We start from the raw sequence: 16238 nt of genomic DNA, 5'->3' as shown, positions 1-16238 counted from the left end.
TCACCTACACACTGACCATGGCGTGTTAAACCTATTGCTAGGCACTGTATATAGACTGTGTGGAGTCCAGATTGGAGTGTACTGAGTCTGTTGTGACCTGATATTTCAGTTGGCTTGAGTGCAGGAGTATCTGTGACATTAATTAGGGGTAGCCACAGATAGCAGCTGTTCGCTTTGAATTGCCATTTGGTGCCACTGGTATGTCTTGGCAGCCCTCATGTAAGGGGTCATAAAGGGGCTACTGTTAGAGTAAGGAAACACGGCTGAGTCATGTTTACTCCTTATTGTTTCCTCCTTGCCCTTCCCAGGGCCTCGCAGAAGCACAGTAGGGGCCCTTGTGGGGATACCCTTTGCGGTCATCTGTTGTCAAAGGGTGTGTGCCATCTCTTTTGGCAACCATGGCATACAGTTGAGCTACATCTATGAGAGAAACAGAAGCTGGGTGAACAAACGTTAAGCCCCAGTTGGCTGCATAACAATGTAAGCACCAGAGTGGCATCCAAGTAAGTGCGTGCTTCACCTGGGATGCACTGATTTTTCAGGTATCCTTGGAACAAACAAAACAGTGACTGAATGAGGTCGCTGCGGCGAGAATGATGTGACAGCAGAAGGTTGTTCCCCTTTAGCCGTGCTGCAGTGGAAAGGCAGATGAGCTCAAGTTGGGTCCCGGTTGGTGAAGAAGAATCTGAGCAGAGTGGCACGAGTGAAGTGGGTGAAGGGATGTTCCCTTGTCATCAGCCATACAGTCCAGTGGTCAGAGATCCAAGAAGAACAAAAGAAGAATGATGCACACCTGCAGTAATTAATGGTAAGCCTAGCTGGATAATGCTTACCACATTGTTGAATTTTCCACAGTCATTTCCTGTTGGATCTTGTGGTGTTATGTTTTTACACACAGTTTTTTCTGTTAGATAAAGGGGCAGGAGTGTAACATTTTCCATCTGCTCTGCTTGGGATACAGAGGATCATACAAGGCCTGCTTCACAATGGAGTTTTTGAGCTATAATTGTATGTTTACAGCTAAACATACCTCAATTTATGCATGCCTGTAGTTCTCATAAGGATCACAGGCAGGACTAAATGGTTTACTACTGTAAATTTCTCCACCACAATTATGAAGAAATTTGCAGTAGTAGGTGAAACATAAGATACTGGGAATAGGCATTAGAAGGCATGGGTTCCCTTGTAAGTGTGTGAACACAGAAAAACATGTAGATTTGTGCCCCTTTTCATATTACGAACTGTCAGAAACATACTTCAGCCAATAGCTGGGTTAACTTCCCCATTTAAAGTGGGAAGGGGAACAGACATGCCCTTCCGACCCCCAGACTTGGTGGAGTTGTAAAGAAAGGGATTTCTCCACAGGAAATAAATATTTTCCCCACAAAGTAAAAAAAAGACAAACGAACAGAAATGTGCATTAGCACAGCCGGGCCCATTCCGGTGAACTTAAACCTAGACTGCCCAGTTTTTCACACATGGGGAATACTAACCAGTGGGAGATCTCACATGACATTCATTGACAAGACATTCCCAGTAGTATGCTTGAGTTTGGTGCGGCTTGCTTTCCAAGTGTACTTCTAAGAATGTTTGTGAATGTTAAAAATGTAAAAGTATATTTAGGCAGAAGTCTGGCCCTTATTGACGGCTAGTGACCTGCCAAGTAAGCAACGTTTATGGACTTTGCTCCCCTGGCAGAGTTATACTTCCCTGCCAGACAGACGTGATCCCTGTCCCTTCAGACAGTGAAGGAATGCATCTTTGGGGCAACTCCACTGAAGCCACTGCCACTTTCCTAAGCGTGCGCCATGTTTGACGCTTCCACAAAGCTTTTGTTTTTTTTCAAACAATCTTCCAAAGCTCCCTCTCCACTAAACTATATTAGAATCTGACTCTAACAAAAGAATATGCGGGAAAGGGGCTTAGGGGTAACAGGTGGCTCTAGTTCACAAGGGGAGGTTATGTGGTTTGTTCTTCTAATTTTGAATTTACTCCATATCATGTGTGAACTATTTACCCGCCTCTAGTTTGCCACAGATGGGAATGCTTAACACGGCCTTGAGATAGCCAACCTTATGAAACAAGCCCCGACTGAGCTATCATCATGTTACTACTTCTATCACAAGCTCATACTAAAAAACTCCCTTTTGTAACCGCGCTGACCACTTTTTCTTTCAAAAACATGTATGAAAAGCTCTCAAAACGTGTTTGGCTTTCTCTTGCTCTTTTTAGATCATTTGTCATTACATTTTCATCTATTTAGCTCACAATTCATCCTCGAGCAGCCCCCTGCTAATTATTTGGCCAGTTTCAGGCTGTTCATTAAATACTCAAGTAGAATTCGGTCCAAGCAGATAAAATAAAAATCATGAATAAAAAATAATGACAACTGATTTCATTTTTCGCGATACCGGTAGGAGTTTCCAAGATAAACACGGTGACAGTTTTATTGTTTGATGAGCTTCATCTGTTATGCTTTTTAATCTCCAATTTGATAACGCTAATTGGTCTCTTGTAGTTCCGCCAATTCTGCTACTGCAGTACAATTCCTATTCAATTGTCAATCATCAAAACGCATATTGAATTCTATTGGAATTGTCATTTGTTGACACCAAATACAGTGAGATAAACAGCTGAGTCATCTGTAGGTGACCTTGCATCCCACTGATAGGATGATGCACAGATATGGTCATGGTTAGTCTTGTATTTCTTATTTTATATTTCCACAGATTGGATTAGTGTGGCGAAAGGAAAGAACTTTATTCCTGGCATTGGTCTGCACTGACACCTTTCAATGTCCATGGTGCAGTCTCCACATGTACAGCAGTAGTGATTTTCGACTTTGTGTCCAGGGCTGTCATAAGTTCATGAAAAGAGTTTGCAGTGGACATCACTGAACCAAGCACTGAGGTTGAGCACTTTTTAATAATGGCTGTACACAGCAGTGGAAATCGAACGCCATTTAGCCTAGTATCTTGTAAGTTAGGTGTTATCCCAGATCCAGTACGAGAAAAGATGCCAGATCTGGGATCTGACTGGATCCCCTAATTTCCATATCTTCCTCTACACGTGCTTCGGGGAGAGGGAGGATAGAACATGTCCTTAAGTATTCCAGTGTAAATAAATTCTTCCTGAATAAATTCCTGAGTTTCTTCTAAAGACTACATGAGGCATAATGAGGCATGCTCGGTAATCTTGCCAGCAGCCATGTACAATTAGTTGAAATCAGCTTAATTTTAGGTGGACTAGAGATCTATTAAGGCTCATGTAATACTGCTTAATATGCTCTTCCAGAACATGAAAAAGATAATTAGCCTCTAATCCAGAAGGAGATCAGAGGGTTACTATTTATACTTCATTGCAAGAAATAAATTGATCTTTGATGACGATGGGCCATATTCACAAACTGCATTTTGTTTTATGTCAAGTAGTACTACAATAGTACTACTTACATACTTCAAAATGCAGTTCACACACCTACAGGTGTAAATCTCCACCTTTCCTGTCTTTTCATTGTGAGATCTTCACACATGTATGTTTACTTCTTAGTAGTAACAATAAGAGGGACCGCAGGAGTGGTGAGAAAATGCAGAATATTTACTAAAAGATGGTAAGGGTTTAGGGAAAGATAAAGAGGGGTAAAGGAGGGCTAAGGAAGGGCAATGCTAATACAGACACCCACCCACACAAGGGTAAGCCCATTTCTATTTACAAGCTACACTTACTACTTTACTATAGCCCAAAAGGCCACAAATCTGTCGTAAATGCACTCAACCCTAACCTTGAATTAAAGCAAGCAGCACATTCCAAACCCTCACAAGTACTGCAGCACACTCTCATAGAAAACAGTGAAAACAGGGACTTAAAGTGGAATCCCATAGGAAATAATGTTGAAAATAAACACTTGATTTTGACTTTTTAAAAGTCTTTATAAATGTATTTTATTATAAAAATATATAAATGAACATACATATCACTGTATGATAAAATATGTTAAGAACTTTTCTTAATTTAAAAATAAATGTAACTTTATTTCTTTAAATACAAGTAATTAGTCTAAATTAATTTTATACATAGGTTTTAGTATGTTGTATACATCATAAATATAAACGTTTCACTTTAAGTAAGATTTTTGAAAAATACAAATTAAAAAAATGTGTCATTTCATATATATATATATATATATATATATATAAATATATATATCTATATATATAAATTAATTAAATATTCAATTCAAAATTAAGGGCCTGATTACGCCCTTGGAGGAGGGGTTTACTCCGTCACAAATGTGACGGATATCCTGCCCGCCATATTACAAGTTTCATCATATCCTACTGAACTTGTTATTCGGTGGACGAGTAATCCCTCCGCGATGGTCACAATCAGGTCCTAAGTTAATAAAGCTGTAGCATTTGTTATATTATTCTCTGTTTAAAAAATATATATCATTAGTTTACATTAATACTTAACAAAAATATTTTAACTATTAAAAAAAGAATTTATACACTTTTTTATTTTTTCCCCACACTTTACCATAGGAAAGTGTCTGCCCTGGTGGTGGAGACCTCAGCTTATGTGTGAAATGTTACAAGTACCAACTGTACACTTGTACATTTGGCTCCACCTCCTGTTACAGGAAGTGGAGATAAGTCTACTCTTCCTAGTAAATTCACATAAAGAAATGGTGAAAAACAAAAAGAAGTAAATTCACTACAATTTTAGGGGTAAACTTACACATTTAGGTTCCTCGTGTGCAAATTTACCTTTATGTCTTGAACCTAAAATGGGCCTATGGCATTTTATATGAAAAAATCAATTTTAGGAATTTAAGTCTACAAAGAATATAGCGAAAATGCTGAGTCTGCCAATAAAGCACTGAATGTACAAGGAAATCTTACTGTGTGGAAAAAAGAGACAAAGATACATTCTACATTCGGTCTGAGGTCTGAACGAGAGAACAGTGTTTATTTAAACACGCCAGGTATAGGTGACATTCTAAACAGGTTGTTTTGCCACATGGTTTGGGAATGTCAGAAATAAAAGGATTACGACTATTGATTAATTATATAAATTTGAATGGACTTATTCACAAACAGCATTTTGAAGTAAGCTCATGTACTACAAAATGCTGTAACTAACCTATGTGTGGTGGTCTGCGCTTCTGCCTATCTTCTCTGTGCAGAGATCGCAGCCGAAAAGTCCTAGTCACAAAGATAAATTCACACATGAATAAATCTAAACCTGTTAATTTACTCTTACACTTTGCAGTAAATTTGCTGCTTTTGGCTATTCACCATTTACAGGTGTAAATTTACTACAGTGTGTGAACTTCCATGTCTTTAACTTCTGAATTGAGGAAGTGGATCCTAATTTACAAATGTAAAGTTACTTCTAATAATTTACACATAGTGCCAGATGGAGGTGGGAGTCTCCCTATAGTACAGTTTAGCAAAATTATATAAGATTTAAATTAAAATATATATATATATATATATTTTCATGTTACATATTAATGTAAATTAGTTATAAATATTTATTTTAAATACATGGCAAAATATAAACAATGCTACAGAACTATTACCTTAATTTTGAAATAAACAGTTCATTAATTAAATAGATAGTTGAAATTAACCCCTACGGTGCTTTGGACGAGATGATCTCGTCCAAGGCACCGGTTCCCGGTTGCCTTGGACGAGATCACCTCGTCCTGCACCCGGGAACCGTGGGGAGCGCTAGCGCTCCCTCCAGGTGCCCCCCACCCGCACCCCTTGGTCGTGGATGGAAGGGGAATCCCTTCCCCTTCCACCCCTGACCCCCCTACTCCACCCCCTGTGACATCAGCGCGCATCGCGCGCTGATTTTCACAGAGGCCTCCTCCTTCCAGGAGCTTCCAGCGCGCTCGGAAGAGAAATGCAAAGCATTTCTCTTCCAATCATGTGGAGGAGGCCGAGAGAGGCTTCAAAGGGAAGGAAATGTATTTGCTTCCCTTTGAAGTCTCTCTCAGCGTTTCAAAAGCCGGATTGTAAAGCAATACGGCTTTTGAAATGCCCACTAGACACCAGGGATTTCTTTTCAAAGTGAAACTGGCATGAGGGTCGCTCCCCTAGGGGGAAAATTATATTTAGGCAATTTCTGTCCCCCTTGGGGGCAGATTGGCCTATTTTTATGAGGCCAATCTGCCCCCAAGGAAGACAGAAACCACTAGACACCAGGGAGTTTTGTTTTATTTTGCGAATTTCACGCAAGGGGAGCGACCCCTTGGGCAAGGGTCGCTCACAGGGAGGGCATTTTTTTTTTAGGCCTTTTCTGCAGATTGGCCTATTATTAGGCCGATCTGCCGATCTGGGGGGGCAGAAACCTCTAGGCACCAGGGATCTTTTTTTTTTGTTTGTTTTTCTTTTTAGAGGTGGGGAGGGACCCCTTAGGCAAGGGTAGCTCCCCTAGGGGGCAAATTATATTTAGGCCATATTTTTATGAGGCCAATCTGCCCCCAAGGGGGACAGAAACCACTAGACACCAGGGAGTTTTTTTTTTTTTTTTGCGAATTTCACGCAAGGGTCGCTCCCAGGGGGGGCTTTTTTTTTAAGGCCTTGTCGGCCTATTATTAGACCGATCTGCCCCGGGGGGCAGAAGCCTCTAGGCACCAGGGATCATTTTTTTTGTTTGTTTTGTTTTGTTTTTTGTTTTAGAGGTGGTGAGCGACCCCTTAGGCAAGGGACGCTCCCCTAGGGGGCAAATTAAATTTAGGCCACCAGGCATTTTTTTTTTTTTTTTTGCGCATTTCATGTAAGGGGAGTGACCCCTTGGGCAAGGGTCGCTCCCAGGGGGGTAATTTTTTTTTTAAGGCCTTTTCTGCCCCCAGGGAGGGGGCAGAAACCTCTAGGCACCAGGGATCATTTTTTTTTTTGTTTTGTTTTGTTTTTGTTTTTAGAGGTGGGGAGCAACCCCTTAGGCAAGGGACGCTCCCCTAGGGGGCAAATTAAATTTAGGCCATTTCTACCCCCGTTGGGGGCAGTTTGGCCTATTTTTATGAGGCCAATCTGCCCCCAAGGGGGACAGAAACCACTAGACACCAGGGAGTTTTGTTTTATTTTGTGAATTTTACGCAAGGGGAGCGACCCCTTGGGCAAGGGTCGCTCCCAGGGGGGTCATTTTTTTTTAAGGCCTGTTCTGCCCCCCCAAGGGCAAATCGGCCTATTATTAGGCCTATCTGCCCCCAGGGGGGCAGAAACCTCTAGGCACCAGGGATCTTTTTTTTTTGTTTTGTTTTGTTTTTGTTTTGTTTTTTGTTTTAGAGGTGGGGAGCGACCCCTTAGGCAGGGGTTGCTCCCCTACGGGGCAAATTACATTTAGGCCATTTCTGCCCCCCTTGGTGGCATATTGGCCTATTTTTATGAGGCCGATCTGCCCCCAAGGGGGACAGAAACCGCTAGACATCAGGGAGTTTTTTTTTCTTAGTGAATTTCACGCAAGGGGAGCGACCCCTTAGGCAAGGGTCGTTCCCCTGGGGGGGGCAAATTTATTTTAGGCCATTTCTGCCACCCTGGGGGGGGCAGATCAGCCTATTTTAATTAGGCCGATCTGCCCCCAAGGGGGGAAGAAACCACTAGGCACCGGGGATTTTTTTGTTGTTGTTGTTGTTTTATAGATGGTGAGCGACCCCTTAGGCAAGGGTCGCTCCACTGGAGGAGCAAATTGTATTTAGGCCATTTTTTGCCACCTTTGGGGGCAGATCGGCTGATTTTAGGTCAATATGCCCCCAAGGGAGGCAGAAACCACTAGGCACCGGGGATTTTTTTTTTGCACCAATGTCACGCAAGGGGAGCGACCCCGTAGGCAAGGGTCGCTCCTTGGGGGGGGATGTGGGGGTTCAAATATATTTTAGGCCATTTCTGCCCCCAGGTGGGGCAGAAACCTCTAGGCGCCTGGGCTAAAATAAATATTGTGTTTTTTGTTTGTTTGTTTGTTTTTTTAGAGATGGGGAGCGACCCATTAGGCAAGGGTCGCTCCCCTGGGGGGCAAATTGTATTTAGACCATTTCTGCCCCCCTTGGGGACAAATCGGCCGATTTTACGTCAATCTGCCCCCAAGGGGGGCAGAAACAACTAGGCACCGGGGATCTTTTTTTTTTTTGTGCCAATGTCACGCAGGGGGAGCGACCCCGTAGGCAAGGGTCGCTCCCCGGAGGGGTTGGAGGGGCATATTTATTTTAGGCCATTTCTGCCCCCCCTGGGGTCGGCTGAGCTAGAGGCCAAAATCTACAGATAGGCACTTTGCAAAAAACACCTCTATTTTCGGTCAAAAAATGTGATGTGTCCACGTTGTGTTTTGGGGCATTTCCTGTCGCGGGCACTAGGCCTACCCACACAAGTGAGGTATCATTTTTATTGGGAGACTTGGGGGAACGTTGGGTGGAAGGAAATTTGTGGCTCCTCTCAGATTCCAGCACTTTCTGTCACCGAAATATGAGGAAAACATGTTTTTTAGCCAAATTTTGAGGTTTGCAAAGGATTCTGGGTAACAGAACCTGGTCAGAGCCCCACAAGTCACACCATCTTGGATTCCCCTAGGTCTCTAGTTTTCAAAAATGTACAGGTTTGGTAGGTTTCCCTAGGTGCCGGCTGAGCTAGAGGCCAAAATCTACAGGTAGGCACTTTGCAAAAAACACCTCTGTTTTCTGTCAAAAAATGGGATGTGTCCACGTTGTGTTTTGGGGCATTTCCTGTCGCGGGCGCTAGGCCTACCCACACAAGTGAGGTATCATTTTTATCGGGAGACTTGGGGGAACATAGAATAGCAAAATAAGTGTTATTGCCCCTTGTCTTTCTCTACATTTTTTCCTTCCAAATATAAGAGAGTGTGTAAAAAAGACGTCTATTTGAGAAATGCCCTGTAATTCACATGCTAGTATGGGCACCCCGGAATTCAGAGATGTGTAAATAACCACTGCTCCTCAACACCTTATCTCGTGCCCATTTTGAAAATACAAAGGTTTTCTTGATAGCTATTTTTCACTCTTTATATTTCAGCAAATGAATTGCGGTATACCCAGTATAGAATGAAAACCCACTGCAGGGTGCAGCTCATTTATTGGCTCTGGGTACCTAGGGTTCTTGATGAACCTACAAGCCCTATATATACCCACAACCAAAAGAGTCTAGCAGACGTAGCAGTATATTGCTTTAAAAAATCTGACATTGCAGGAAAAAGTTACAGAGTAAAACATAGAGAAAAAGTGCTGTTTTTTTCACCTCAATTTCAATATTTATTTTTCAGTTGTTATTTTCTGTAGGAAACCCTTGTAGGATCTACACAAATTACCACTTGCTGAATTCAGAATGTTGTCTACTTTTCAAAAATGTTTAGGTCTCTGGGATCCAGCATTGGTTTCACGCCCATTTCTGTCACTGACTGGAAGGAGACTGAAAGCACAAAAAATCACAAAATGGGGTATGTCCCAGTAAAATGCCAAAATTGTGTTGAAAAATTGGGTTTTCTGATTCAAGTCTGCCTGTTCCTACATAAGGTAAACTGTTTATATTAATTTATTATCAATTAAGTTACCAAAGGGAAATAGAGTTAAGTTAAATTAATTTAATTATTGTTTTTTTAAAGTACAATTATTTTTATGTTAAAAAATATTTTAAAATAAATCGATATTTTAGTATGATATAAATTTTACATACATTTTTAAATACCAAAAACAAATTTATTTATTTTAACATTATTTCCTGTGGATATATTATAGGTCCCTGTGCCATTATTGTCTGTGGGAGGGTGTGTTCCAGTACCAATGGCTGGCCATGTGTGGTGTGTGACATGTTTAATTTACAACTCCTTTGGGTTCTTTTTGGCTGTAGTAACTATAGAAGTACTGTTTATGAATAGCAATGGCCCTACTCTTTTGTGGCTGGGTACATGTGCCTCATTAGCACTCCCTAAACCCATCCTTATTCATCCCTTAAACCTTCACATTTATTAGTAACTATTCCCCACTGTCCTGTCACCTTGTCCCCTCTAGAGTTCCTACTAAAATTTATGTGTTCATCTCTGCACAGAAAATATAGGAGAGGTAGAGACCTCCACACATTGGTTAGTGAATAGCATTTTGTAGTACATGAGCAGTACTATTGTAGTACTACTAAGCATACTACAAAATGGAATTTCAGTAGTAATGTGGGAGGGACAGGGAGTAGTATTTTCCCACCAGGTCGCCACTCTGCAAAGGGAAACTATACCCTTAGCTGTGAATCTATTAATTCTCTTTCGGATAAAGAGCATGTTATCTTTGGATCAGAGTTCTTATGCCGTCTGATATATCTGCAGTCCATCTTAGAGATATTATAGGTGGTTCATTGGGTAAGCTTTCATACTAAAGTAATTGGCTTGAACTCAACCTGCTCCCTTCAAGGGATCCCATTTACCTGGTAGAAGAAACAAGACTTCCAAGTAGGATATATTTAACAGTTTTAACCACAGTATGCTGGAGGTCCTGAGGTTTGTCTGAATTAAGTGTAGAAATCCCCCTTAAAGGGGCATTACAATATATTTGCACCCCCTTCCTCACTGGTTCAGTGTTTCTTATTCTAAGAAGGGTTTTATAAGTCTGAACATTTTAAGATGATAGCTGTACTGAATATGAACAAAGTGGCCTGACATCATTGACAATTTATTATCAAAGAAAATCCCTAATATTTTCACTTTGCCTTGTAGGGTGTGGTGCTCTTAGATGTTCCTAGAAATCTCACAGTGTGACATAAGCTTTGAGCTTGATCCGCATCTTTATGATAGCCTTTGCATTGAAACACCAGGCAGCAGCAATATGGTCTAGTTTACTTACTTCACAAGAGAGACAAGCAGACATGTTTTGGCCTGCAGTGCCCCTATTACAAATAGGGCACACTTTCCCTTTTAGTGCTACGTTGCACATTTAAGCAGGTGGGCGTGGTGTAAACAAGGAAAATGCACCCAGTTATAATGAATGTGCTGCCCTCAGGGCAGCTGTGAGCTCACACCGCCCTGAGGGCAGCGCAATCAGTGACATAGGGAGCAGCTGATTCAAAGCCACGCTGCATTTCACAGGGCAGGCATTGGCTGCACTTTAAAGAGGAGTTAGAGGTGAATGAATACACCTGCCAGCAGGGAGAAGGTCTGGAGGATCCTTAGGTACACCTTACCTCCCTCGGGAGCGATGCCTTCAAGAGCCACACAGACAGTGCGCCATCTTTTTTTGGAGCACTCTCAGTGTGCCTCCTAACACCCTGTTTGTGTTTGCGCCCGCACCTATAACAAGGCGAGCTCACAGAGGCAAAGGGATTCCCTCATTTGCATGGGGCCACTTTCCCAAGCACTGGTGCTACATGTGCGACAGCGCAGCGCAATCAGTATTAAAGCAGGGGCGCATAAACATCTGTAACCCCTTCAGTACTACCAATGTGCCCCTGTTGCTCCCACAGGGCACAATGTATAATACACCCCCAGCTGTACTATGGAGTGTGGTGCAGAGGACATGGGTGTAATCCACAAGAAACTTTCAGTGGAATCATTTAGCAATTACCGGACATGCTGTTGGAAACAAAAGTATAGATCTAACAAAGTTGCAACTAAGAAAGTGACAACATTGTGAAACTAGGAGTCAGAGGAATGTTTATGGTTAATTATATCCCTGAGGGTTGTTAATAGGGTCTTAGGCTCAGAGTTGAAAGCAAGAGTAAAATGGTAGGTTCTATGAGAAGCAGTTAGGGCTTAGAAGTAGGATGGCGCTCCTTTTGTGCTTTAGTTCTATTTAACTGAGTGGAATCCACAGTTTGATGGCAGAAGGGCATTTTATCGGTCTGTGCAATTAGAAAGAAGCCATAAATCTTCATTGTATCACTGATAAGAGATAGCACAGGGTCGAGTATGCTCCAGAAAGTGGCAAACCTAACTGTCAATGATGGGAAAAGTGGGAGCCTTGGATGGAGAATATGAGGAACCCATATAAATAATAAAGTGCAACCACCAGCTGCCAAGGTGCACACTTAAGGGTCCATAAGCCTTCGCTAGTTCAGAGAAGCTTACACCTAAATTCATATTGTTCTGTCAAAAAAAGGCCTGATATAGCAAAGAGTTTTACCTATTTTATGTCCAATGGTGAAATGCATTGATACATTTGAGACTGAATCACACAGACCCGGACAATAATTGATTGCAGAGATGTGAGATTATAAAATCATCGCAATTGAGCCTTCTGCTATGACAGATCACAAAACGTGCATGCCTAAACAAATCGAAAGCGTTAAATTAGTGGGTGGAAGAAGAACAGGAAGAAGCGCGCTAAAGCCAACTATTTAATTACACACAAAACACATTCACATCGTGTACTTACACCCAAGGGTGACCTACCTCATTGGTTATCTGGCTACTGAGTTTGGCATGAAGGAGGTCTGGAGAGTCGGTCACCGCTGTGTGCTTGAAGGAGTAAGGCTGCTGGCGATATTTACTCTGAATTAAATAAACAAGGACGTGAAAAGAGGCTGGAGTTACTGCTTGTCTGCTGCCACAGCACGTGCTTAGGACTACGTTGCGTGCTTTAATTATTCAAATTATTCATTTTTTTTTATAACAAGTTGTGCTTCGTACATCTACCACCACAGATTTGCGGGTCAATAGTTCTGTAAATTACAAATGTTACTATTACCCAGTTCAGCGGTATTCTGGTTGATTGACATAAGAATGATGAAAGGCTTTGGCGGCTCTGCTGGGATTCAAACCTATGTCTTTGAAGGTAAGCTAAAATATCACTGTTTGTCCCGCTGAATTAGCCTAAACGTTTCATTTTTTTACATAAATAATAGCATCTTAATAGGCAATACAATATCACTGATCTCTGAATGGGCACCGGACAAAATGACTCCCACAGAAGAAACATAATGAATTGATTTGTCAGATTCACCTGCCCATGTGGACACAATACAAGCATTATCTTTTCCACTTTCCTTTACCATCACGTCATGAGTTTTCTATTCGCTTATTCATATCATTGTTATGTTCTATGGATTTCCTCTATTTGCTCCGTAATTAGTACTGGACACATTCAATATTCCTTTATTATACTTATTTGTGGTAAAACTGATATTCAAGTAGTTGCGCTAATTTTAACATAATGTAAAGTGGTTTAGGATGCTTGGTCAGGCAATCCTATAATCCTGTCTCCTTTTCATGGAGATTTACAACCTCATTACGAGGCTGGTGGTCCTAGGACCGACAGCCTCGCTGTGGCGGTTGGACCACCACAGCTCATTACCCCACCACCATTCCTCTTCCCAGGGGCGGCCTCTTCATTATAAGGAAGGAGCTTTGCTCCGCTGGGAAAAATGCCCCCAGGCACTGCCAAGAGATGAAAAATAAAATGGTGATAAAGTTAATTTAACACCATTTTATTTTTCATCCTCCATCCTGCACCAAGCCTAAGGACGGGGCAGGGCTACCTAGGTGCCAGCAGCAGGGAGGAGGGTGGACTACCTGTGCACTTGTTTAAAGTGCGTATGTCCCTTTGGCTGGCCCTCTTGCGACGGTCAGCCAGACATGCGCACTTTAAACTTCTCTAACCAGCTGTTTTCAGACAGCTGTGTTAGAGAAAGCCCAGGCCTCCAGTGCCCTTGGGAGCGTCGAGAGAGGCTGCTCCCTCCAATCCTGGTGCTGCTTTCATGCTGCTTTCATGCTGGGCACCAGGATTGGTTAAGGTAGGTGGAAGGGGCCTGAGATAGAGGCTGGAGCAAAAAAAGAAACCGGAGCGAGGAGGATGCATCCTTCACCAACTTCAAACAAGGTACGTTTTTTAAATTTTTTATTTATTTTATGCCGTCCCCTTTCATGTAAAGCGCTCATGCAGGCACCCATCCCCACCTATTTGCGCATCCCACCAATCTCTGTGCTGGCAAGTCACCCCTGCTTCTTCCATGCAGCCAGCTACGGTGAGACAGCCGGGCTGTTCTTTAGGGGGGAACATTTTAGTCTGTATTACCTCGCTGATCAGCTCTGATGCCTTCAAATTTCCTTCGATTGCCAGTGCTCCTGGGGTAATACAACCAACTCCGCGCATGAAGTTCAAGTCTGATCGGTACCGTTTCTATTGAACATAAATTCAAAAACATTTGTTACAGATTAAGCAGAATCATTTGCATGAAGAAACTCTCAAATTTGTATTTTCATCCAAAAGATTTATATTGCATTGTATTACTATTAGGACACAGCAAGAATGTCAGAGAAAAACAGCATACTGAGAAGATGTTTGATGAAACTCGATAAATACGAGTCAAAAGTGTTTGAAGGAAGTAAACAACATTTCAAAGATTATTTTGTAAAATGGAGCCAACATGCTCCAAAGACAAAACATACTTTTTTATGTTGCATTTTAAATGTTACGTTTTGTATGATTTGTATTGCTTGTTTGCTGCTGATATGGTGGCACACATCAGCAGTTGCATATTTTGTTGCAATAAAGGACCTGTTTTTTTATTTATTTTTTCATGGCCGATTTAGATGTACTTAGAGAAGCTGCACAAGATTTACAAACTTTGCACAACCCACATAATACTCAATCACAGTTTTTTGCTGTTTGAATGCTGAAGGTGCCAGTGGATGGAGGCAAATGTATTTAGGGACCAGCGAATGATCACCTTCAGGTTATCTTGTTGGTAAGTATGAGAAGCACGCGGCTTCTGCAATTAAATGTGAGAGCACGAGATACTGAGGCAGCATAATTCTGAAGCCATCTCGGGCCTCTTTAATCCATTTACTGCCACTACATGCACCTTCAGCTCACTCTTGCAGCTTTCTGCTTTCTGCTTTCTCCCTTTGTGACGCTTTTTCATTTTTCTCTTTCTCATGTGTCTTTTGCTTGCAGTAAACGCTTGAGGTAGAAAAAGAAGTGCCGGCCCTCATAAATAAGTGCTGGTGGCCCGCACCAAAAACAACAAGCACAAATTAAGCACTTGATTCCACAATTAACAATCAATCCCATCCTTCGGCAACAGTGCTGCAAAAGGATACAGAGTTAATATCTTCGGTCACACCTAATTAGTTGGGGTTCCTCTTAGGTTCCCAGCTTTCTTGATCATACAAGTAGTTTTTCATTACTCCAGGATATGCTGGTTCAGGTTGTGCATCAGGCTATCAGAAACCACTGCCTGGAAGAGCTGAAAGGCTGGTGACATGATACCTCACTGGAGCCCAAGATTCTTGCTTTCAATCATATACAGTAAATTACCTCATTGCTGTTTCACTGGCCACCTTATACATGTATCTCGCAACAATCATTTCCAGCTGCAGAATGATTTCTTCAGAGTTTTACTGGTATTAATTATCCATATTACTGCAAGAAGTTGTTTCACGAATCTGGGGAAGAAGGTTGAGGCTCACTTTGTACTTTCCCTCTCCCTCATCCAACTTCATGGGTCAGTGGCGTAGCGTGGGTTGTCAGCACCTGGGGCAAGGCAAGTAATTTGCGACCCCTAACCCGTGGATTTTAGCACTCGAGTCCCCCCCCAGATGTTGCGCCCGGTGCGGCCGGCCCCCCCTGCACCCCCCACGCTACGCCACTGTCATGTTTTTCTCTATTGGCTGTTACCCTTTAATATCTCCTCAACCCTCCTCTATGTTTGTGTGTATTGATGAGCGACAGCTGACATAGTACTTTCTGCTGTGATTTGGCACCCTCTCCAGGCCACGTGCGCAAAGTGTTGAGGAAATGAAGCCTCTCCGTACCAGTCAGCAATGTAGCACAATTGTTTGGCCATTGAGCTGTGGATCATTTTTTTCAATATGCCAGTGTTTAACCTTCACCATGGACGTATTGATTTCTAAATTGCACGCGCACCACAAGTGGTCTCTTTGGATCTGAAAGGCAGTGTTGATGTATAAAGTTATCTTCGGAAGCTGATATTGTTTTTAATCATGTAACTTCTTTGTGAGTTCATTCCACAGTTTGTCACCAGTTGCAAGAAGATCTGATTGTTCTGCACGGGTTTGCAGGATTTACAAAGTATACCGATAGGCTGTTACCTTATCAAAGATTACAGGAATAACAATAGTGCCAGAATCAAGTGATAAGGAATTGTGCACCAGTTCTAGTTATGTAGGCAACACCCAGAGACCTAACGTAACTCTAACCTTTACTGGAAGCAGTCAGTCATAAAATCTTTATTAGGCATAAAATGCTATAAAAGCATAAAACGTATACAATTACAGTAAAT

The 16238-nt window shown here is 42.0% G+C and overlaps 1 protein-coding gene across 2 annotated transcripts in view; it reads right to left on the bottom strand.

Annotated features, from left to right (window-relative positions):
* Window positions 1-16238, bottom strand: part of NRAP (nebulin related anchoring protein) — a 337786-nt gene that overhangs the window by 72351 nt on the left and 249197 nt on the right. For both annotated transcript variants that reach the window (XM_069239330.1, XM_069239331.1), the window contains 2 exons: window positions 14009-14113; window positions 12388-12486 (listed from right to left, as the gene is read on the bottom strand). In XM_069239330.1, coding sequence (XP_069095431.1) covers window positions 12388-12486; window positions 14009-14113 — 204 coding nt within the window. The remainder of the gene's footprint in view (window positions 1-12387; window positions 12487-14008; window positions 14114-16238) is intronic.

The sequence above is a fragment of the Pleurodeles waltl genome, chromosome 6 (assembly GCF_031143425.1).
Source record: "Pleurodeles waltl isolate 20211129_DDA chromosome 6, aPleWal1.hap1.20221129, whole genome shotgun sequence".
Lineage (NCBI taxonomy): Eukaryota > Metazoa > Chordata > Amphibia > Caudata > Salamandridae > Pleurodeles > Pleurodeles waltl.
This window is presented reverse-complemented; position numbering and strand designations above follow the sequence as displayed.